The sequence below is a fragment of the Epinephelus moara genome, chromosome 1 (assembly GCF_006386435.1).
Source record: "Epinephelus moara isolate mb chromosome 1, YSFRI_EMoa_1.0, whole genome shotgun sequence".
Classification (NCBI taxonomy): Eukaryota; Metazoa; Chordata; class Actinopteri; order Perciformes; family Serranidae; genus Epinephelus; species Epinephelus moara.
The window spans coordinates 21,173,394-21,196,855 of record NC_065506.1 but is presented as its reverse complement, the minus strand read 5'-3'; the positions used below and the strand labels follow the sequence as shown (position 1 = coordinate 21,196,855).

The 23,462-nt window shown below is 41.4% G+C and overlaps 1 protein-coding gene across 1 annotated transcript; it reads left to right on the top strand.

Annotated features, from left to right (window-relative positions):
• Positions 1 to 1,807: 1,807 nt before the first annotated feature.
• Positions 1,808 to 23,035, top strand: LOC126392244 (stereocilin). Its single transcript, XM_050047551.1, has 28 exons — positions 1,808 to 2,129; positions 2,947 to 2,971; positions 3,087 to 3,657; positions 3,805 to 4,692; positions 4,783 to 4,845; positions 4,939 to 5,064; positions 5,277 to 5,443; positions 5,520 to 5,706; positions 6,920 to 7,035; positions 8,824 to 8,956; positions 9,056 to 9,238; positions 9,611 to 9,649; positions 9,732 to 9,908; positions 11,413 to 11,556; positions 14,354 to 14,412; positions 14,573 to 14,696; positions 14,828 to 14,910; positions 14,995 to 15,130; positions 15,603 to 15,805; positions 17,501 to 17,591; positions 17,681 to 17,852; positions 17,964 to 18,133; positions 18,977 to 19,132; positions 19,957 to 20,099; positions 20,496 to 20,644; positions 20,873 to 20,970; positions 22,566 to 22,713; positions 22,918 to 23,035. Exons 1-28 carry the CDS (start codon positions 1,808 to 1,810, stop codon positions 22,995 to 22,997), a joined length of 4,953 nt encoding a protein of 1,650 aa, XP_049903508.1. The 3' UTR covers positions 22,998 to 23,035.
• Positions 23,036 to 23,462: the final 427 nt, after the last annotated feature.

The window sequence follows — 23,462 nt, the reverse complement described above, 5'->3', positions numbered from 1 at the left end:
CTCGTATCCTGCACACTGAGAAAGATAGAAAACAGCTGACCAACATGCTGTAGCATAGAAAGATAACTCATGAAATATGAAGCCAGGTATCAAACCTAAACCCCAGAGACAGAAAAGCAAGTCCCTCAAACAGCTAGAAGCAAAGAGAGAGATAGAGGACGCAGGTGGGAGGGGTGCAGGAGGAGTAAGTGAAAGGTAGAGAAAGGCAGAGTGATGGTGAAACAGAGAGTGCCACCCAGAAAGAGGTCAGCTCTGAGTGTGCTGACACCGCTGAGTAAGAGATGCTAGTAAAAGCCTGAAAAGGATACCTAAAGCAATGGATGGACTGTAACTGCTGGTGAGTTCTAGATTTCTTTTTATCCATTGTTTCACTTTTGTGAGTGACCACTGACCTTTCATATGCTTTTAATAGGAACAGACGTATTCTCTGCTACACACGTAAAACTGTGATCTCTTTAAGAACTGTGTATTTAACCTCATAACTTTGGTCACTCTTTTCAGCATTGCATACGGACCTACCTTTGTAGTCTCTTAGTTTTTTATAGGGTAACTACATTACTGATGCTTGTTTTAGCAAACGAGCAGTGAGAGTGATAAGGTGATGTGGTGGCCAGTCATTAAGGTTTAATATCCCCTCTCTGTTGAGATACTTTACTCCTTGAGTCTGACCCATCGCTGAAATAAGAAAGGAACACAGCATCTGTTTAAACACAGGATTTTGTGGAATCAATAGGAGCCTGAAAGCCTGACGAGAAAGATGTGACACCACTGTGTCACTGTGCATGCTGCCATGAGATGAAGATGGCAGAGAAAGGGCCAGGGATGGCCACTCTTATATTCACCAGCATCATAGTTTATGCTGTTTTAATGGGACAAGGATCCCCTGAGAAGACAGGTGAGTGCACCACCAGAATATGTCCCTAAATTAAATATTTTATTACTACATGTTCATAACATGATCCCAGCTCAAGCTGTCTCTGATGGGACTTTTCTAGGAGGCGGTAAAGAGGACCAAAGAGATGCCATTCTTAGGGAGATCATTTCTAAGTGGAGTACAGGAAGTAGTTGGAATCCTCAGAAAGCTTCCCCAGAAACAAACAAGGACCAGTCTATGCACCCTTGGGTGAGGAATATCATGGGGAGCCTAAAAACACTAGGTCTGCTCCCCAGCAAGAACCTGCCGTCATTGAACAAGCCAATTGACAGGCACCGTCTCTCTGGCTTCCTCTACAACATCTCTATGTACCTCCAAGAGATGGGTGCGGAGCTGGAGGAGGCACCGGCAGAGTCAGATGAGGAGCAGCTCTGGGAGAAGGTGCTACATTACTTTCTCCAGTCTGAAGGGAGTGCTGCAATGAACCAGTGGAATGGCCGGGTGCCACCCCGACCCAGCGTCAGAGTGCAGGACTGGTTTTTGTCCCTGAGGGGCAGCCCTCACTGGGACTGGCTTCTGGGGCTGCTGCAGAGTCTGATCAGTCTATCAGAGCGTCAGCCCCATAGACCCCTCTTAACTTTCTTATCTCAGAACTGGAGGACAGTGAGTGCTGTGTTTGAAGCTGCACTTCAGGCTTTGCTCAGTGGGACCTATGGTCAGGCTAGTGCAGGCCTGCAGGGCTTCATCTGTGCTCTAAAGGGTCGTAGTGACTGCGCCTTCAGTGTAAGTTGGCTTCAGCAGCTGCTGCGTTTCCTAGAAACACGCAACTGGAAGCCTGTGGTCAGTTTACACCCAGCAGGGGAAGGTGCTGAACACAGTAGGAGCTCGAATGCATTTGGACGTCTAAAGCCATTCAGCTTGCCTCCTGAGGCCATGAGGCAGGATGGGTTGTCTAGGAATGCGTCTCTGGAGGATGCGATGGCCGCAGAGGATGATCCAGACTCCATGCAGAGTTTCCTTCTGCAGGCGTTATCGCGTTCAGGTGGAGGAGAGCGAGGTGGTCACATGGCACAGAAAAATCTAGCTCTGGTGCAGAGTTTGGACGGGCTGAGGAGGGGCCTCCTGCACAGAGTGGGTAGTTCTGTCTACGGTAACCTGAGGAAGAAAGTGTCACGAGTTACCATGGCGCTGCTTGATGATGTCAGCAGCCTGGTGGATGTGCCACAGCCCAACACTCGGAGCCGGTGCTCAGTTGGTGAGTATGTAGAGCAGATCGACTCGGGCTGTTTGCACAATCATAATAGATATGTATATTAAATATGTATAGATATTGAATGAATGTATGTAACGTGGAAAATATGATCACTTTTATTTGTATTTATTTATTTACTTTTTATTTTTTGTGAAATGCTTTGGCAGAACATATCTTTGTTCATGCCAATAAAGCTATTTGAATTGATAAGAACTACATTAGACAATAAGCTGAGTTACAAACTTGGCTCATCCCACGGAAAAACAGGTGTCATTCAGTGTTGCACGCAGTCATACACACAATCTGATTATTGAGAAAGAGGATCCTCCAGCTTTAGTTCACCTGTCAGATGCTGCTTTATGTAGATATACTCTCACATTCAGATGCCTTGCTTCAGAGGATAAACCTGTGAATAGCAAGCATACTACAAGTGTGTATATATAATAGGTAAAGAAGTAAATCATGCATTCTTCAGCTTGTATTTAGTGATATTCACAGAGTAAAACCCTTTTTAAAAGCCTGAGCTGCATCAATTTGGCCCTGGTTTCACCCGTAGGATACAGTAGAGACAGTGACAGTGACTGACACTGCTTTAAAATCTTTATAATCATCCTGGCTGGTGAAAGCATCTCTTGTTAGCCCAGCTAATCTCTTTATCCTCTCACTGATGTCGGTAACATTATATCTTGGGCATTGTTAGCTGAGCTGCACCGTTGCATCAGACATGGTTGTGAACTGCAGGGGCTCCCAGTTGCTTTTTTCCACCACTTGTTCACTTTGATTTCCTGGTAATATTTGCTTTTCTTTTGTCTTTCTGAAGGTGACCTGAGACAACTGATCTTATGGTGAGATATGTTAGGAATATGGCTCAATATGTCAATGCAGTCTGCATATTTGATAGTACATTAGCAGCAAAAGCAGACTGACATTTCTACCTTTGTTCTGCCCCCGTATATGTAGGGGGATAAGACATAATGTGACGTGGAACACTCAGGCTTTGGGTGTTAGCTCCCAGGGTCTCCCAAGTTTGCTACCATTCCTGTCCTGCCCCTCCACTGAAGCAGATGAACTAAGATCACGACTAAAATCAGGCCACTCATCTCCAAAAACAGGCCCCTCTACACAAACAATCTCCAAACAAAAACGCCTTCATGACCAACGCTCCCAGCTCAACCAGCCACAATCAGGGAGAACGAGCGAGAGCAACAACCAGCAGAGAGAGATGGAGTTCTCCAGCTCTATAGAAATCCTGGAGGCTGTGTGTAATGAAACCATCCCAGGCTTGACAGGCGTTTCCAACTTCACTGTGTTTCTCTACTGTAAACTGTTTGAGGGGGAAAACGGGTCAGTTAATCCTGCAGAGGCCCAGCTGGGGCTTGACCTGCATGCCACGTGCTCTGATGCAGCTTGGTACCTGTCTGCTGCTGAGGATGACTTCCTTTGGGTTCATGTCTGCAGTGAGTACTTTGCACATGAATTCAACAACACCGTGTGTGCCAACTCCTCTTTCTGGCTGCAGAGAGCACATCAGGTAATGGGTCGATTTCTGTTGAGTATTTTGAGAACTTTTTGCTTAGTATTTGTGGCATGGCAAGGCATACTAAGGACCTGCACGGATACCATCATATTTAAGTTTCTTCTACTTCATTTTAATTTATTCTGTCTTTATCATTTGCAGGCTGCAGGGGCAAAGGACTACCATTTTTTTAACCTGACGAATATAGATGACCTGTGTGTGCAGCTGACAGGTGAGACGGTAGAAAGTTTGGTACTTGATGAGAACTGTCTGGCCCAGTTAGGCAGCAGATTGCTCAGTGCCCAGGCTTTCCGACACTGCTTCCTTCCCAACAACTCCGCCCTGATCTCAGCTCTGTGCGGCAGAGAGTCCCCTGACTCACACCAGTCTTTGCCAGAGGGCAGCTGGGCCGCAGCGTACTGCTCAAAAATACACAACTTCTCCCATGTTGAAACCACTGAGGAGACTTGCCAGTATACTACGTGGGCTGTGCATCATTTCACCAACTTTTCTCTCCTGGAGCTCTGCGGGCAGACACATGGATTGAGGGAGTACATTTGTCTAAATGCCACTCTCTACAATCGGCTGTTAAGGTCAATACCCCAGCTTGCTGATATCTGTGATGACCTGCAGGCAGAACTGGAGGGCAGAAAGTGCCTCCTGCAGAGGTTTTTTGACATGCTCCCAGCGCCTTATGAGTTTGACACTTCGCAGCTGTGTGTGGATCCGGCTCCACTGCTGGTGGAAGCTCTACACAAGCTGAGTGTGTGTGAGGTGGAGGGAGGGGAGCGTGAAGGGTTTTTAGTGATGCTGGGATACGTGTTGCGAGTCCTGGACTTCATGGTGGGCCTCTCTTCGGGTCTGGAAGAGGGGGAGAGAGAGGCGAGACAAGGTTTGGGTCAAGCCATCCTCCTCTCCAGTCTCCTTGACAACACCTCCTGGGCCGAACTGCAGCCAGAGGCCTCCATGAGCGTCCTTCACACTGTCGGAGTCTTCCTCCGCAGGGAGCAAAACACCACTCTCAAAGAGGACCTTCTTAGCTGCTTCAGCGTAAGATAGCTGACTGACACACTCGCACACAAACACATTCACCCACACACAGAGCAGAGAGTGAGTGACTTGTTTTTGCTTTCACATCAGCCTGTCCTGTGGGACCTCATTCAACGGGATGACAACTCATCTGCTCTGAGGTTTCTGCTGCAGGTACAGGCCTGTGCAGCTGCATTCACAGTTTAACTTTCATGAGAGATCAGCTCACTGAGCTTTATATTTAGGTGATGCACTTTATCTCACCAGGAGTACCTCCAGATGCCAAGAGACAGCATCCGCACTCTGGTGATGTCTGCTGAAAAAGATGCTGTTAAGAGATTTCTCTCCCATATGCATCAAAGTTGGGACCAGCTACAAGTTGAAACTGATCAGGTGTGTTCTCCAACTCCTAACAACACACTGAGTATATCATTATTGACAGTTTTTATTAAGCTAATTGTGCAGGTAAAATCCCTCATCCATCTGTTGCGCTCTGTTGTGCTGTATCTATTTTTTTTAATCCGTATCACAACCCATGCATAGTTAAAGAGGGCCAAATTGAATGCACATCAGTTTCTATGCTGCTCTTTTGTTTTCTTTGTCAGGCATCTCAAAAAGAGTTGCAGGCCATGGAAACAATGACCGCTGCTTTCATCCATAAGTTCCCCCGAGTGACCCCAGAGCTGTTCGTGGACCTGTCTCAGTTCATTCCCTTCATGTCTGTCTCTGACATTATGAGCTTCCCAGCCTCCCTGATAGTCAACGACAGTGTGTGAGTCACTGACACAAGAGACAGTTCTGATATATCTTAATGTCCTGATGGTAACAGTTTCTGTTTTGCTCTTTAGGTTGACAGCCATTCGTGACCACAGCTCAGGGATGAAGTCACTGCAGAAAAAGGCCTTTGTAAAAAGACTCCTGCAGTCGAGTGTGGTGGGTGATGTCCCTACGTGGCCACCATACTTTCTCAGTTCCATCCTTCCACTTCTGCCTTACCTCCCAGTCAGTCATTTTCAGCAGCTGACATCACAGCAGGTTAGAGACCCTTTCACTAATTAAAAAAATCTCTACAAAACTGTTGTATCTCTTTCACAGATGACCTTGTGTGGTCGTCACTGCCACCAATGTGTGAATGTGACATGTAGTGTAAAAGTGCTTTGAGTGTCAAAAGACTAGAAAGGTGCTATATCAGTGTAAGTCCATTTACTATAATGCTATCTGACACCAAATATAAGTTCTGTAAAATATTTTGGCTGCATTTTGAGGACTATATAGTTTTTTGCCCTGAGAAATGTCCCCATTTTTGCACCCCTTAAAAAAACTGCTTGGGCAGGAAGCCATTTTTAGGGTCCAATATCTTAAGTAAAATAAGCCCTAGAGCCATGAAAATTGATGCGGGGCACAGACAAAACAGTGTGTCATAGATCCAAATCATTTAAAAGCAACAAGTAGATGTTATATTTATCATAACTGGCCCTTGAAAATGGTGGAAAAGGGTATTAAGGCCCCAGGCAGCAACCTAAAGTATGCACATATGGACATTTAAATACTTCCAGCTAAAATACAGTATTTTATTGATGTTATACCAAAGTTCAGGGGCTGTAACATAAACAGAATGTGATATATGGCAAGTATGACAAGTAAAAGTTACCTTTTTGAGATACCAAAATATGTGGACATATTCCTAGGAACCATGAAAATTTGTGTGAAAAACGGATTTATATGTAGTTATTTTGTCTGTGAAGTTACAAGTCCCTTTCATGTTGTCGTCATGTTTCGATTAATCAAGATACAAGGCTTACTATGCCCAAATGACTGAAAACATTCCCAGGGGCAAAAAGCTATACAATCCTCAAAATTACATTTTTACAGAACTTATTTGTTTGTCTCAAATAGCATACACATAAGGTTTGAACAAAACCTAAAACGTAAACACAAACCTCTATCTGATTTGACACGTGATCCAAAGCCATACATTGGAGCTCTTACACAATGTATGTAGAGAAAAAAAGAGAGAACCTAAATAAATCAGAAACACTTCAACACAGGTCACAATGACCACAGCATATATATATATTTAAAAAATGAATTGTATGCTATGCTCTTCATAGTCATCAGGTCTCAGCACAGCTACACCCTTATGGGAGATTTTGGAGAATTGCTCTTGACCATCATCAGACACCAGATGATCACCTCACCTCGTTAAATCTTCAGCCTTCTTCAACATTTTATCTGTTGTCTCCTTTAGCTGACTCCTCTAGCAGAGTTGCTAGGCAACGGCAGCCTGGATGGTGTAAGGGGGCGCCATGTGCTCCGGACCCTCTTCAGCAAGAGGAAGAATCTGACTAGTGATAACATACTGAGGTGGGACCCACATACTTGATCTTTATGTGTGTTTTTCTATCTTTATAATCACTTACTCCATTATGTTTCCACGGAGATGGTCCATTTACAGAGCATCAGTCCTGTGCTCTGTGTTGCTCTGTGTTTGGCCATGGTACTGCATTAAAAGTTTGATCATCTGAGGACATACTTGACGTACTGGATGTGTTGCTGTTGACAAGACTCCAGAGATTATTTCTTGGCATCAATGAGCATGACTAATTATACTGATAAGTTCAGTCATAGTTTGTTTAGGTATTGATGTGTGGTGCTGTATCAGGTATGGAAAAGCACATCAGTTCTCTCTCCTCATTTCCTGTCTGTCTCTATTATGTTGCTATAGGGGAGAGCAGGGTGAGCTGAGCCTGTTTTTACTTGAGGTATCTTTAAAGTGCAGGTATGACAGTAATGTCTCCAATTAAAATATGTACATAGTATTTCAGGACATGGTGCATCTCTTGGAATAATCACTTTGAATCTGAAATAAATGATTTTCAAAATACGACTTTCCAAAAAAGAGCTCTCTTGGCTCATCTTGCCCCTGATGAGGGGTAAGTTGATCCTAGGGAGAGGATAAGTTGAGCCACATGGGCATAAATCTTATACCCTGTTCTTTTTACTTCGCCCAGTTGTGTCAAACACATGTATTGCTTTAAAGTCATCTTGTCGACATTGTCACCTGAAATATGGACTTCCCATTCTGTACTCTCCGACTGCTATGTCCAAATCCACAAGAGGAGTTTAAGCCCTGTCTGTCTTCTTTTTAAAGAAACATGGCACGATGCTTTTTGATCTAAAATTCAAAATGTCACATGTTTTTTTGTGATCAAATGTAAGAATGCAATGTAGAATTATGGTAAACCAATACTTGAGTAATAGTCATAGGTAGGCCACTGTCGTCAAATACCACCGGACACACAGAGGCAAACCTTTTTCTGCAGTACGAGACACATCAGGTGCATCAGTTTTTGAGGCAACAAGCAACAACCCAAGTCATCTAATACTACCGGATTGTTAGTGGACGTCGGCATCAGACCGCTTTTTAGAGCCATTTTTAGAGTTCAGTATCTTAAGAAGATACGTCGGTGGACGTCGGCGTCAGATACGGATGCAGACAGGAACATGTACATATACATGTCATGAGCAGAGACCTCAATCTCCTATGAAAACAGCAAAGACACAGTGCATGTGACAAGCATCAATTGACGTGCCGTCTGTGAACGTCCAAAACAGACACAGACGGGTTTCTAGCGTGTCATATTTTGACCTGTATGTCAGCTGACAAAGCAGCAGTATTTGACGAGTTGGGATGTAACATGTTGACGTTTTAAACCACCTCCGCCATCTAAACAAACCTGTATCATCTAGCAGTTTAAAGCTCACATCAGGCTGACAGTACAGCCTTATATTGTAACACCCTAAAGCAATAACACACGTGAGATTTTTTCGAACATGTCTGTAAATGTTCAAACACAAGAATCATTATTCCTTGAACATAAAAAAATCACTTTGAATGATAAAAACAGCTTTTTGAACTTACATGTTCTCACCACTCATTCCATGGGTCCCTCTCCATCACAAGGTGAGTAAACTGGATGACTCTTAAATAATTTGTGGTCACATGACCAGTTTTTTCTATGATTGCCTAGAGACAAGGGGTGGCTCAACTTCCCCACAGGCTCAAATCACCCTGCTCTCCTCTACAATAAAGGCAAAAATGCCGAAAAATAAATTTTTAAAACACGAGTGGCAGCTAATATCCTTTTGCAGGTTAGGAGTCCTCACATGTTACCTGGATCCAGTGGACCTGGGTTCATTTCTTCAGGACTCAGCTGTGTCCTCGGCTCTCTGGCAACAGCTGGCTCAGTGCATGTCCAAGGGGTTCATTAGTGCCAGCGGCAGGGTAAGCAGCACTTGTTCTCTAGTCCACTACAGAAAATCTGCTTTAAACCACTGACATCCTCAATGTCTGACTAACTGTGTTTAACGGTTTCATGGACAGCTGTCCTCCTGGTTGATACCAGCTGTTGAGAGCCTGAATGTCAGCAACATCACTCCCACAGAGATGTCTGCCCTCAGCGGTCTTCTGCCTCAGCTAGGAGCTTCCTTCTTGCTGTCGCTCTCCTCACAACAACTCCTGGAAATCCTCTCACATCCAGGATTACACAGATACTCCCCTGCACAGGTCAGCAGGAAATTGTTCTTCTTTCCACATGTGACTTCTTGTCATTCTTATCTTGGGCAAAGTTAATAAATGTTCTCCACAATTTTGCAGTATTAGATATTATGTAGTTAACTGTAAAAGTTAAGTTTGATTAAAAGAAATGTCATTAGTTTTTTCCTCCAAGATGCTGCATTGAACCATGAAGCATCACCCCTTTTTACTAAAAAGAAAAGCTAACCTTGACTGCTGTGTGGATTTTTATAATAACTGTACATAAAATAAATTAGCTACAAAATTTCTAGAGAAATCAAGAGGATACACTTTGATGAAATATGTGACCTTTACCCAAAAAACACTTGTATATTTTTGGTAATTTTTCAATACTTTCCTCAGGCTTTTCAAATGTTATCCAAGATTTCAGAGGACGTCACTGTAAGTAGACATTTTCAAAAATAGCTTTTGCTGAATTTCAGCCAACTGCACTTTCATCACTGTGCTTCTTTCTCCCTGCCAGCTCACCATGGAAAAACTGTGCAGACTGAAGCCGTTACTTGCCGGTCTCTCCCCTGCTGTGCTCTCAGACCTCCAGTGGCCTGAGATTGGTGAAGCTGCTCACTGCCAGTGCTGGAGGACATTGCTAACTGAGCTTAAGCCCGGCCATAGAGCCATGCTATACAATGCAGTGCAGGAGGTGATGGTGCTATTATCTGTTTTCAATACAACACTTATCACTTCTCTCATCTTTTCATCCCTCCTTATAACTAGCTGTGGCTCACATTGTTCTCACATAATGTGTTGATTGACACAGTGGAGGTGGAGAGGTTAATTTTTTACTCTTACAGATAAAACCTCTGGGAAAATATCACATTTGGTAAAAACAAAAAACCGAGTTACTTTAGTGCAGCTAATCCGGGCACTATGAGTTTCTATTATAACAAGTGCTCATTTCACATGCAGAAACCTGCTTTGTGTTGCCTTTACAGGGAAATTTTGCCACCTTTTATGCTAATATCTAAACAGTGTTGATGGTAAAATACTCAGTGTGTGCTATATTGACTGAGAAAGCCAAGTTCTCTTGCCAGGATGCATTGCGTCCAAGCTTCTGACTCCCATAGCTTCTAGCCTGCTAACCCATAGATTTTACTTTGTTGGCAAAATCATAGTGTAGCTGAGGTTATTAAGTTGTGCATATACTTCTGCAAACATGGACGCTGCATAGTCTAAACTAGCATGAGCCAAGACGTTAATTATTTTTCACATTGTCCATGTCAGTGCATGACTGCTTCAGTCCTTCATGATAAAAGCCTAATTTAAATTACAGCATTTTGCTAAGAGGTAATAAAAATAGACTATAATATTGTTAGGTGATAAAAATACTCACTTAACTGTTAACTGTCCTCTTGGCCCTGCTGGTTGTTTTTTCCAGTTCATCTTTAGGATCCTGAAGAAGTTCTCCAGCACACCTTTGTCCAAGTGAGGAGTAAAACTTTAATGCATAGTAAAGCTCACACAGGCTCTCACACTCAGCGGCTCATGCTGGTTGGCGACAGCATCCAACAAAAACTCCCCCGCTGAAATTTATTGCAGCAGGATGATTCAGTTTCTGTTGGCATCTGAGGGCATTTTGAGAAAAAGCACCACCAGTCGGTGTTTGTTCTCAGCAGCTCAGGTTCGGGAGGGTCCCCATCATCCATATCCTCTTGTAGCCGTAGCCTCGGCTTCTCTCCGCTGCATTGTTTCAACCGTGTACTCTGGCTCAAATGAATAGGGCTGAATATTGAAGTCAGCCAAAACACTGTAAAATGTATCCTCATCAGTAACATCGTCACAATTAACTTCTCTTTTTGGATGCTATTTTTGCTGTTGAATACAGCTAGTTTGCAATACAAGCGAAGAAAACAAGTATGTTTATGAGTGGAATCTAGAGCACGGCCCCAGCTACCCAGAATGAAAACCAGCCTGTAGTTTTTCCTGCATCCAACTATGTCACTGTCATGTAAAATGACTGCTCTGGATGCAGACAAAACAACAGATTTTGCAGCTGTGAACTCAGCACACTGAGAAATTTATGACTTAAATTGACTTTATTTACTATCACCACTGACTGGACATCCACATAAAAGGTGGCAAATTTACCCTTTAAGAGCTTCAAGGTTTAGATTTACTATGTTTTTGTTGTTGTTGTGTGTCAGCAGGCTCTACACTTGCAGAACATCACTCAGCAGGTAAACTGTCTATTACCATTCATCCCCTTGAGGAAGCTGACGGAAACCTTAGATGGGGAAACAATCCTGAGAAATATCAGCCTGTACAGAGACATACGCTGGTCGCCACAGCAGGTGCACATTTTATTTTAACCTACCTTTGTGTGCTGTTTAACAATGCATTGGTATGACAACAATAGGTTTGCAGTTCTCTGACTAAAGAAGAAAATGTTACCAGCTTTGGTCTTTGGTCCCATTAATCTGCAACTCATTGGATATGCTTCACATGAGCCTTTCAGGATATTAATACTCCACACGCATCAGCTGCCATCAAGCTAATTAGTTTGGATGTAGTACAATGGTGTGGAGGAGTGTAGCATAAATTAATAATGGCTACCTTAAAGGGATTTTGTCACAGCCAAGAGTGTATTTCACCTCCTGCTCTCAGCCTAACAAGACCTGAGTGAAATCAACAAAGATTGCCCTTTTCAGTTGGTAGCTGCACTGAAACCTTTTTGTGGCACAGAATACCAAACCTAAAATATTGTACTTAAATCACCCTAAAGTTTTTTCAATACCCCGTGTTAGTTGTGTGATTTAAATATTCAACTCAGTCCAACTCCCAACTTATCAAATACCAACACTTGGTCAGTCGACCTCAGCATCAGACACCAGCGCACCGAGGCACTTTTAGAAACAGTATGAGACACAACGGGTGAGAGCATTTTTTGACACTTAGGGCAACAAAGGTAGTATAAAGGTATAAAGAGTAACAAAGTCCTCATCGGCCAGGTGGGAGAGGAGGTGGATGAATCAAACAAACTCTGGACCTTCACTAGGAAGACCACTGTTTGTGTCCCGTGTAAGACAAAAAGTCAGTGGAGTCATGGGTGGATTATGAAACAATGGGCCCTTAGACACTGATATGCAAAGGGCCCCACCACATCTCCTACACTGGAGCAAGACACACAGGTGGTTGTAGTGGTTTTACATCCTTTTATAGTCGTATTTTGTGTCTCTTTGGTGTGATTTGGAGTCTTCTTCTGGTTGGCACATGTTAATTTGAGTGACATTTTGCAAGGCCCATTCAGTAATCCATGTGCTAGTATGTGTAGCATGCTATGCTACTGACGTTACATTACGTTAGTAACAAATGTACTCATTGTAAACAATACCATGGTGTATATTTCTAAATCTTACCATGTACTTTTGTTGCCTAAACCTAAGAAAGTAAACCTAAAAGGTTTTTTTCCTACCTTCTGAGTTTTTTTTGGATAGACTATATGCATTTAAGGAGCAGGAACTGTACATTTCTAGTGAAAATGGAAGTTTATTTTTGACAAGATACGATGCATGTAACAAGGGTCCAAAACTGACGCTGGAGTGTACCTAGGGCGTCATAGTTTGATGCAGACGGCAACTGACTAAAAGACGATATTTGACAAGTTGTGAGGGAAAATGTGTTGAAATATTATTAAAATCCTTATATAGGGGCGTCGGTAGCGAAGTGGATAGTGCTGGCGCCCCATGTACAATGGCGATGCCTTGCTGCAGCAGTCGCAGGCTCGACTCCGGCTTGCAACCCTTTGCTGCATGTCAACCCCCACTCTCTCTCTCTCTCTCTCACCCCATTTCAATCTGTCCTGTCCATTAAAGGCAAAAAGCCCCAAAAAATAATCTTTTAAAAAAAATCCTTATATAGTCGGTTTGAGAAATATTTTGTGAGATTGGAGTGTCATGTGTAATGTATAATTTTAAGCAACATGCCTGTGCTGTTCCTCAAATCAATCATGCAGACAGTTATCACTTTGAGTGAATTTGGGTTTGACCTAAAAAAGATGCCACTGTACACATATACAATATAATATGTGGTACAGTCATGTCAGTGTTGTACCACCGATGTTGCATTCCAGATCCAGTCTGGGGATTTTCAGTGTGTAAGGGAGGTGAACTGCTTTTTGAGAAAACTTAAAGTTTTAATGTTCATTACACACTTAAGTATAACACAGTTGGATTAAACAAACTATGTAAGAGTATGCAAGTCGGTCTGATGCTCAACTCCTGTTTTATCTACCTATACAATTCTGAGATGTTTTGTGACCATACTTCATTCTTGGTCTGAGAGTGGCACAAAAGGGAAACTGTAATGTTTTGGCCAAATGCTTGCATTAAAGGAAGAGTGAAGGGATCATCCAAAATATGAGTGGACAACAGGATCCATCATCTGTGATATCTAGGATGCCAAATATAAGGAGTATCAACTTTCACAGAAATTTGACCATAACGTGATTTTTCACCCATCTTTTAAGCATCATCCATGTTTGAGCCACAGTAGTGATGTTCTGGTTTCTTACCACAGATGGTATCAAATGTTTGAACAGTTGTATCCCAAATCATAAACTATCGTCAAAGTGACAAGTGCAAACATGACAACTGTACATGTTTGTTTAGACATACAAGAATTCTGTGGTTACAACAGTTTGAATACTAAAATCTGTTACTAAAAAATAAAAATTTACAATTGCAGAAATGTATTTGAAAATCCAGCACCACCCAATCAAAGGAAAAGAACAAGAAGGCCTTCACCACTGGGTCTCATGAATCCATGTTCAGTGCCAATGATATTAATGGTGCCAAAAGTATCAAAACATCCTCTGAAACTTCTCTCACACAGCGTAGCCAAATTTTTTTCATAGTATGTTCACTATATTTTAATACTCGCATACTTTTGTCAAAATATACCAAAGTATGAGTGTGAGTAGTGAGAAAACAAACTTGTCAAAAGAGGCTTAGATATGTAAAAATAAATAAATAAATAAATATATTGGAAAATAGTAACTAAAATTTAATTTAGCACCTTTGATTAAAATGTCATTTGTTTTAAAGTATGCAGTCAAAATGCTGAGACTGACACTTTTTTTTGTCTCTACAGGCTCAGCTTTTGTTCAAAATGATCCACAAATTTAAAAACATTACCAGCAACACGGTAAGGTAAGTTGGATTTATTGCTCCAGAGCATTCAGATCTATAATTTCAATCATTAAGTAATTTTACCTGCAAACTGAACTAAAGACTCAGAACCTGCAGTCATTTCCAGGTGAGATACTCACTCAATAAACAATTTAAATAACGACCTCTCTCTTGCTTGTAGGGATCTGGGTCATATTGCTGGTGGAATGAGTTGTGACTTCCTGAGGCTTTGGAGCAACGACACAGATTTTGCAGAGCTGCTCCAGTTTGTTAGTGAGCTGCCTGGAGGCATGAGACCTGCTCTGGTGAGGAACACATGCTCAAACCTTCCTGATACCCTTAACCCTTCTGATATGCAGCCATGATTCATTTGTTTGTTGTTGTGATTCTGTAGCAAATTCTAACAAGTTCAGATGTGTTTTGGCTGTGTTACCAGCGAAAATGTATCGTAGACGAACTGAGGAAACAACCGGAATTCGACCTCAGTGCTTTGAGCTCTGGGTTTGCTGCAACTTTACCGTAAGTATCTTGTTATTAAAGGTCATTATTTCTCTGTTTATCCAAAGATAACTACATTTATACCTCTGCTCTGGTCTTTTCCAGTGTGACGATGATAGAGGGCTTCTTTAATGCCTCCTTCAGAGCCATTCTGAGCCACATTCAGGCACACTTTGCTGAGTTCCTCAGACTGCCACATTACAAGCAGACAAATTTGGCAGAGAAAGCCGTAACTGAGCTGGTAAAACACCAACATGACCAATACAAATGCTGTGTTTATTGCATATCAGGAGTTGACACATTGCTGTATGTTTTATGTAGAAAAGTGTGACTAGAAACCAGCTGCTGTGTGTAATTAAGAAACATCTTTAAGTGAAAATAGAAATCATAAATTAACCTCAGGGTGATTAAGATGATAAAAACCCTGAGCATCAGAGCACACTGGAACTTAGATTTGCTATTTCTGGTTAAATTAAATCAGGGCCTGCATCAGTGTTGGTGACTCATGTATTTGATTTGTATTATCACATTAATGGGGCAGAAAGAGCAAACTCTATTTGTTGGTTCAGGCTTCTCAAGTGAGCACACAAGAGAAACAGATAAAGATAGGGATTCAGAACATAACCTGCTCAGCTGCTTTTCACTCCAGTGAATCCATATTAGTGTGAAATCCCTATAATCCAGGCCCACTGACTGTCTGTGGTGCTCTGCAGGGCTCCTCTCAGACTGATGGGGAGATTGATGGCACCACTCTGGACGTCCTGGGGCCTTTACTGCCTTTCTTGGACCGGGACAGTTTGGCTCTGGTGGACAGAGGAGCTCTGGCTCTGCGGCTGGAGGAGATGAGAAGTTTCTGCCTTCCTAAAGAGGCTCTGAGAGATATTAGTGCCCTGCTCACTCAGAAAGACCTATTCGGGTAAAAAGAAACACATTTACTGTAGAAAACATGACATGTCCTGGATATGACACCTGGATCAATACTATGTTGAGAGCTTAATTTAAATAGTTATTTTAATAAAGGAATTTATTGGCTGCACACATATAACTAAAAACAGTTGGGAATTTGCAAAGCATTTAAAATGTTATTTTATATATATATATGTATATATTTGTAAAAAATTATTAAAACATTTTAATAACAACTATATGACATGTATCTTTCAAAAATATTTTGACAAGTAATTTAACTCAATAAAACAGAAACAGGAAACTTCACACCATAGTTATGACACCTAAAAAAAGGATGTAAAGACTTTGATTTCTTAATAATGCCAATAACTATATTTTTCAGCTACACACATACAACCAAAAAGACCAGACAAAAGTAATGATTCAGTATCAAAAAATTAAATGCTTCTTCCTGTGTTTAATCATCAGCCAGTCTATAATGGATTAACAGAGTGCTGCAGGGATTACATTTATGTAGGGTTAGGGTTAGACTGGATTTTTCCACATGATTTTGAATTACTGTAGAATGTGGGAAACAAGTTTATGATACTTATGATTTGTTCAGCAACAGAATCTCCACAAATGAACATTGCTTTTATCATTTTTGAAGCGTGAATGCAATCCCCAGAGCTAAAAAGCAAATGTTAGGCTATAAACAAACTACACCACAGTCGCATGACTTACTGTCCCCACCACATCGACGCTGTAAAGCTGTGCTCGGCATGATGACGTTCTGTAGTCTCATTTAGCCACTTGGTAGCAACCGCCTTTTTTGAGATACATAACAGCCTCTAAATTCATGAGTGTGGTATTTACCGACGTATTTTATGTGGTTGGACAAAATGGAAAAAATCACTTCAGCTTGTGTCAACGACAGACCTTATTTCAGGCATCTTAAACCGTTCACTAACCCACTGACTTTGAGACAAGGGAATTGTAGGTGCTAAAGTCATTTCCATTATTAGGGCTCATTCCTGTGTAGCACTGTGTGCCTGACAACAAAGGTTGATTTGGGCATGGTGCTTGAATGCCTGGAAATGTTCTAAACTCTAAACTCATGTCTCTAACAACACTAAGCGTCTACAGGTAGCGGCTCTGTGAGGCTGTACAGTGGAGCTTTGAGCTAAATGCTAACACGAGTATGCTAACATGCTCACAATGACAGTGCTAACTTGCTAATGTTTGCCATGTTCACTGTCTCAGTTTGGTGTGTAAGCATGCTAACATTTACTAACTAGCGGTCAACTCAAAGTCCGGCTGAGGCTGCTGGGAATGTGTTTAGTTTTGTAGGCATTTGGTCAAAAACCAGATGGACAAATTTATATTTCAATCCAATGATGGTGCTAGATGAAAATTTAAAAGATACCAACTTTATTAAAGTTCATCCTGAAGGGAACATGAAGATCTGTGTCAGATTTTATGGCAATCCACCCCACAGATGTTGAGATATTTCAGTCTGGACCAAAGTGATGGACAACTCGATACTGCTTCTTGTATAAGTAAATGATTTATAAGTTGTTTTAAAAAGACAGCCTCAACACCTGTTAGTGCAGAGTGGTAGAATAGGCTGTGGTCTGAATTCATAAAATGCCTGAAAGCAAAACATGCAAGCAGTAAGACATAAAGCAGCAATGATGGTAAGATGTGTATGCTTGTTTGCCAGGGAGCCATCTAAATGGCAGGTTGGGGATGTGGAACATTTGGGCAGGCTGGTGTTTTCTCTGTCAACAAAGCAGATAAACTCCATCCCACTGGTAAGCACCCAGATGCATTTACCTAAGGAAATATTTGATTTCATTGCACTTTCCTGACAAGCCTAATAATACGTGTTTCCCCTGTGCAGACAGTGTTGAATAAAGACACGGTGGAGCAGGTCCTGGTGGGTCAAAGTCGCTGGGAAGACAGCATGGTGGGTGGAGTCTGTGTTACTCAGTGTATGGACCAGCATCGCCAGAGACAGCAAACTCAGAGTCTCATTCGAGGGATTGTCAAAGCACGGAGCAGGCGAGCAAAAGGTTCAGTAAATGCTTCCTATAACTCACAGAGCCATGGTGATTCTGTGTCTAACGCTGCATTAGTTTATATTCATATCAGTGTGCTGAATTCACTGGCATCTCTCCGAGCAGTGCCAGTTCCAAGCTGTGCAGACATCAGAGGGACGTTCCCTTCAGCTTGGACCTCCACTCAGCTCAGCCGTATGTCACCAGAGGATCTGAAACAGTGTTTAGAAGTTTTTGCTCAGGACGCTTCAATGAGCTCAGAGCAGCGCCGGGCACTGTGGGTGAAACTAAGACAGGTCAGTAAAACTGTGAAAAGCCACGGGAAGTTTAGAGTTTGTCTCAGATCATTATCTCACTCAGAGTCTGGCTTGTAGTGCAGCAGTACTGTCCAACTCCCAGTGAGGATCTTGTTCCCATCAGGCATATCTAAACATCAGAGCACAGTTCTTGGTAAAAATGCATCATCCCCAAAAATGTAAGAAAAAGAATTGATTTGTGGTGCCTGAGAATTACTCTTTTTTTTTTGTGGCAGGCAGCAGCGGAGTATGGTAGTTAGTTCATGCTATTATGACAGGCCCTTGAGCCTGATTTTGCATCTAAACTAGCAACTGTATATTGTATCATCTTGTATCATCGTATTGTATCAACATACATATCACCCAGCAATCATTATTGCAAATTTGTATATGACAAAAATACCAAATTAAATAAAAAAAAATGATGCATTTCATTGAATATTTTTATAGTTTATTTATAGTTTTTATAGTTTATGTGGAATAAACATAATTTTGTTAAAGATTGCAACTAACTTTTGTCCAACCCATGACGGAGATGGGTTCACCTTTCTGAGGGCGTATATAGCAGATGTCACCGTTTTTATTTTAATATGAGCTCTTTTTTGAACACATGCATATATCTGAGGTGGCAATCTGAATCACTTGTAAGGGCCAGTTCTCTGTCTAACACATTGTTGGACAGCATGCTCTCTCTACAAGCCCCCCTATATTTATATATAGTCTATATTTACGCCCCTGGCAGGCAGTCACATCCTTGCTGATACTCTCTAACCCTGACAGAGAAGGACAGCTGAGTAAAACGTATAGTGTTTTAACATCAACATAATTCTTCACTCAATCCAGTCCTTCAGTCCGGTGAAAGAGCTGAGAGCAGATCAGGTGCTGGCTCTGGGCCCAGTGGTGACTGAGATGGGAGAACGAGAGCTGCACGACGCCACTCTCACTGATCTGGGTGTGTTGGCACATCTGGGGACACTGACAGACTGGAGCCCTAAAAAGGTTTTGAATTTTTCATTTTGATGTAAGACTTAAAGTAAATGAAAGGATCTCCTCCTGAAGACTTTAAACATGCCCATTAGTGTGTGTTTAAAGGAATACTTCACCACAAGATGATGATTTGTATATCAGTTACTCACCCTGCCTTACCTTGAAGTTGTGAAGAAAACCTTGTTTTTCTGGCATACCTCCACAGCGAACGAAAAATCCCAAAACAGAGAAAACACTTGATGAATTAAAGTAAAAGAGGTCCAAGTCAAAGTCCGATGCAAATCTCATTTATCCAGTCGTACACTCAGTACTTCCCAACCACATGCATTTTCTCTAAAACCTTACTATTTAAAAGACTTCTGCATCAACAGTCTTACCCACGGACAAGTAGCATGCCTTGGTAAGCGCCTGCGTTTGAAGTCTGCTCAGTGGAGTGTATGAGCAGAGTTTAAAGGCACGCGCTTTCCCAGGTGCATTACTCATATGCAGAAGTATTTTTGATATTAAGGTTTTAGTGAAAATGCATGTGTTTGCAAAGTACTGAGCATATGACTGGATAAATTAGACATGCATTATACTGCACAAGTTTTGTGAGTGTTTGTAAAGAGATGTTTTGGTTCAGTTTTGCTGTTGTTAAACACGGTCCCCAATGACTTTAATTCATCAAGAGTTTTCTCCATTTTTGGATTCTTCCTTCACCGTGGAGGCCTGAGAGAAAAAACAAGTTTTCTTCACAAATTCACCATAACACAGGGCGAATAATTAATATACATCTGATCATCTTGTGGATGGAGTGTTCCTTTAATGTCTCAATTATTTATTTATTTTTTTCCCAGATGAGAGCAGTAATTTTAGGAGTGATGCGGAAACGCAAACTGAAAGTGGAGCAGTTATCAGCTGTTGATCTGGCAACCTTTGGCCATCTGATGTGTGGTCTGTATCCCTCAGAGATGAAAAAACTGAACCCCTACAACCTCAGGTCAGTCAAAAACCTAACGTATAAACTTCCTCCATCGCCATCAAAATAATTTTGACATATATAGAATACAGGTAAATGACATCAAAACAAAGACAAGCATCCACAAAGATGGACATATACAGTCCAAATGGTTTGACAAATATTGCTAATTTGTATACAAGGTAGTACTTACATTATATGCTGACATAACAGTACTTAGCAGCAGTGAAAACAGAGCCTTAACAGAATTACTTGCTTTAGGTTTCAGAGAGTAAATACTTGATTTCACATCCACCTGCTAACAGATGCTAACTAACAGGAGGCTGGTGCACATTTCCTAGCAGCACAACCCTCATAAAACATACTGCATACTCCTGGAGGAGGATAAGGTCCTAAATCTTTTTCCTCACACTGCAGTATGGCTGTCCTGTTCCTGCGGGAGACATCCCTTCCATGCACGGAGCAGCAGATGGAGGCGTTGACAGGCCTTTTGTCCAGACCTGAGGCCTTTGGTCAAGTCAGTGCTTGGGGACCAGAAGTTTTCACTGAAATTGGGACACTGGCAGGTACAGTAGAACATAACATCCCCGGGGGTATAAACTTTTTGTGATCACTTTTTTCCAAAGAGTGAGTAGGGTGGGAGGAGGAAACGGCAGGTCTTGGATGGATAGGTACAATTAAAAACACCCTTGAGGGCATAAAACCTTTATACTTCATGCCTTATACTTACTACCTTTATACTGATATAGGGAACATTAATTATCTGACTCAACAGTGTTTGTGTCTCTGTCCAGTGGGCCTGGAGGACATGGTGCTGTCAGCTCTGGTACAAGAACAAGTGGAGGGAATCACCCCTGAAGCCATCGCACTGATGTCACCAAAAAAGATGGCAGTGAGTTTCACCCATATCTTTAGTGCTAACCTAAAGAACAATGTTTAGCCTCAGAGGTACATCCGTAGAAAAATAATCTCATTGTATTTCCTAGGGGTACAACTATGGACTGTTTCAGTGCTATTCTGTTGCTAGGGCAACAGCTTCTGTCCCTGTTTACTTCCTGTCAGCTACCAAGGAAAGAATAAAAGAAGGAACAGTGACAGTGTTCGAGAAGTCAGACTTTAGTGTCAGTTCTATTGGAGTCAATGGGACAGGCACTGCAGCACCAATGACAAATGTGGCGAATTTGTTTGAATTTGAGTTATATTACTTTCACTTCTACGACAATTATAGTCTCATTAGATGTAAAAGAAAGTCATCATTAGGCCTTCTTCATGAACAGCAATCTGACATGATACAGTAGAAAAGGCACAGGTGTGACATATAATGACATTAATGTCAGTTGAATTCCAATTAGCTGCCTCAGTTTCAGGGTTCTGGTACTGTGCATGCTGGCTGACTGTCACACTGTCATGACTCACTGGGACACTTGAACAGAACAGAGCCATTGTAGATGTTATAATTAAAACCTGGGCTTTGTTTTTAGCATGACATGTCAAATTTTTTTTGCTGTGAAAAAAGATGTAGCAATTGTGAACAGATGTTTTATTTCATTTTTTTTAATCGTAAAATTAGCTGCTTTCATCAACTTTGTGGTTTTCTGAAAATGACAGTTTTCTTTTTCAAACAGGGAATTTGTAGATGAGGCAACCAAATTTTATATATTTTTCCTCACAATAAGTGCTATATATGTATATACAAATGTATATATATATATATATATATATATATATATATATACTTTTTAGATACTTTTTTTTGTCAGACATGTTTTAGAAATTTTGTTAATTTTTTAGGACATTTAAGAAAATAAATTGTCTTTGTCATGAAATGGCACACACATTTATATTTCTCCTTTACCTGTAGTGCTATTTATCAATCTAGATTGTTATGGTGTGAGTTGCAGAGTGTTGGAAATATGGAGATGTCTGCCTTCCCTCAAATGTAATGGAGGCAGCAGCACCAAAAACATTTGAAAACCTAAACAGTGACGCCTCTTTCCAGAAATCATGACCGATTACTCAAGATAATCCACAGACTATGTTGTGAGCAGTTTGATGTAGGAACTATTTTCTTTCTGTCAAACCACACCTGCCAATAATATCACCGCGCAGAAGGAAGCGTGTATCTACTGCTAGTTCACTTAGCACCACTGAGCTAGCAAACAATACAGCTCGGCTACGGAGGACGCAATTAATATTTACAGCTCACACTGTCACAGGCACAAGCATCTCGTCCATAAATAGATGCATGTGTCCTTCCTCAGAGTGATACAGTTTATACAAATACATATATACTGTCTGAATGGCTATATGTCATACCAATGTAAAGAAACCATAGTATGGTATATTTTATGGTACATCTGTTCAATAATCATAAGAAAATTAAAAATATATGTCAGGGCGACAAAATACATGCAGAGTGCGTCCTCTCATATGACAAGGTGTGCTGTAGCAGTTAGTCAGTATTTATGTTGGGTGTGTGACTGACAGGTGGTGTTCAGTGCAGTTCAGATGTCGTGGCTGAGCGCGGAGCAGGCGTGGGCGGTCACCGAGGAGCAGTGGGCAGAGCTGGACTCCGAGCAGAGGCACGCTGTCGGACTTGCTCGCTATGAAGGAGACGTCCTGCTGGAGCAGAGAGGTGTGTCTTGATAAAAAATGATGGTGATAAAATGTCCTTTTAACAGCCTCCTTCATAATGAGGCCATTACAGCTATTTTATCCCAGGAAGACTTTGTGAGTGCATATACTTTTATTATGGTAATACTTGTTTTCACTAACCAATATGATTTTTATGTTGTGTTTTTATGGAGATGATAAATGCTCTGTTTGTCTGCTCCCACAGGGAGAAACTCGGCTCCAGCGGCAGACAGCTTCACCGTACGCTCACTGGCTTTGTGCCTCTTGTTTTGGCAACTCATGTAACATGCTGGAACGAATGTATTTGTCCCTTGACCTCCCTTGGTATCATCATATTTGTACTTCAAATAAATATTTTGAACTGTTCTGTTTCCTTTGTGCACTGGTCCTTTAATTCAAAATTGCTCTTTATTTGCACTCTGCCGCACGTTTCACTTTTATGTGAGATATCAGCTTGACAAAATGTAGATAAGTGTATTTATATATAACGTTTTGTTGGAAAAATCAAAGGACACAGTTTGATGATTAATGTTTATTTAACAGAGAAAAGGGCTTTTCAAACTTCACAGGATGTGTGATTAAGCAAACACACTTGAGATTATATTTTATTTAATTAAATAGAATTAAAATAGCTTGAATTATTTCCCTTAAACTTCAGACACTGGTGTTTATAAAAGACCTTTGAAATCCTTTCCACGTTTATTTATAACATCTGTTGACACACTAACCTGCCTACCGTCAGGCCCTGTG

Excerpts from the sequence above, each read along its gene's own strand:
- LOC126392244 (XM_050047551.1), top strand. The coding sequence starts at position 1,808 with ATGAGGCAGGATGGGTTGTCTAGGAATGCGTCTCTGGAGGATGCGATG. Across the intron at positions 9,239-9,610 it reads ACAGATACTCCCCTGCACAG|GCTTTTCAAATGTTATCCAA; the intron begins GTCAGCAGGAAA and ends TACTTTCCTCAG. Across the intron at positions 14,413-14,572 it reads ATTACCAGCAACACGGTAAG|GGATCTGGGTCATATTGCTG; the intron begins GTAAGTTGGATT and ends TCTTGCTTGTAG.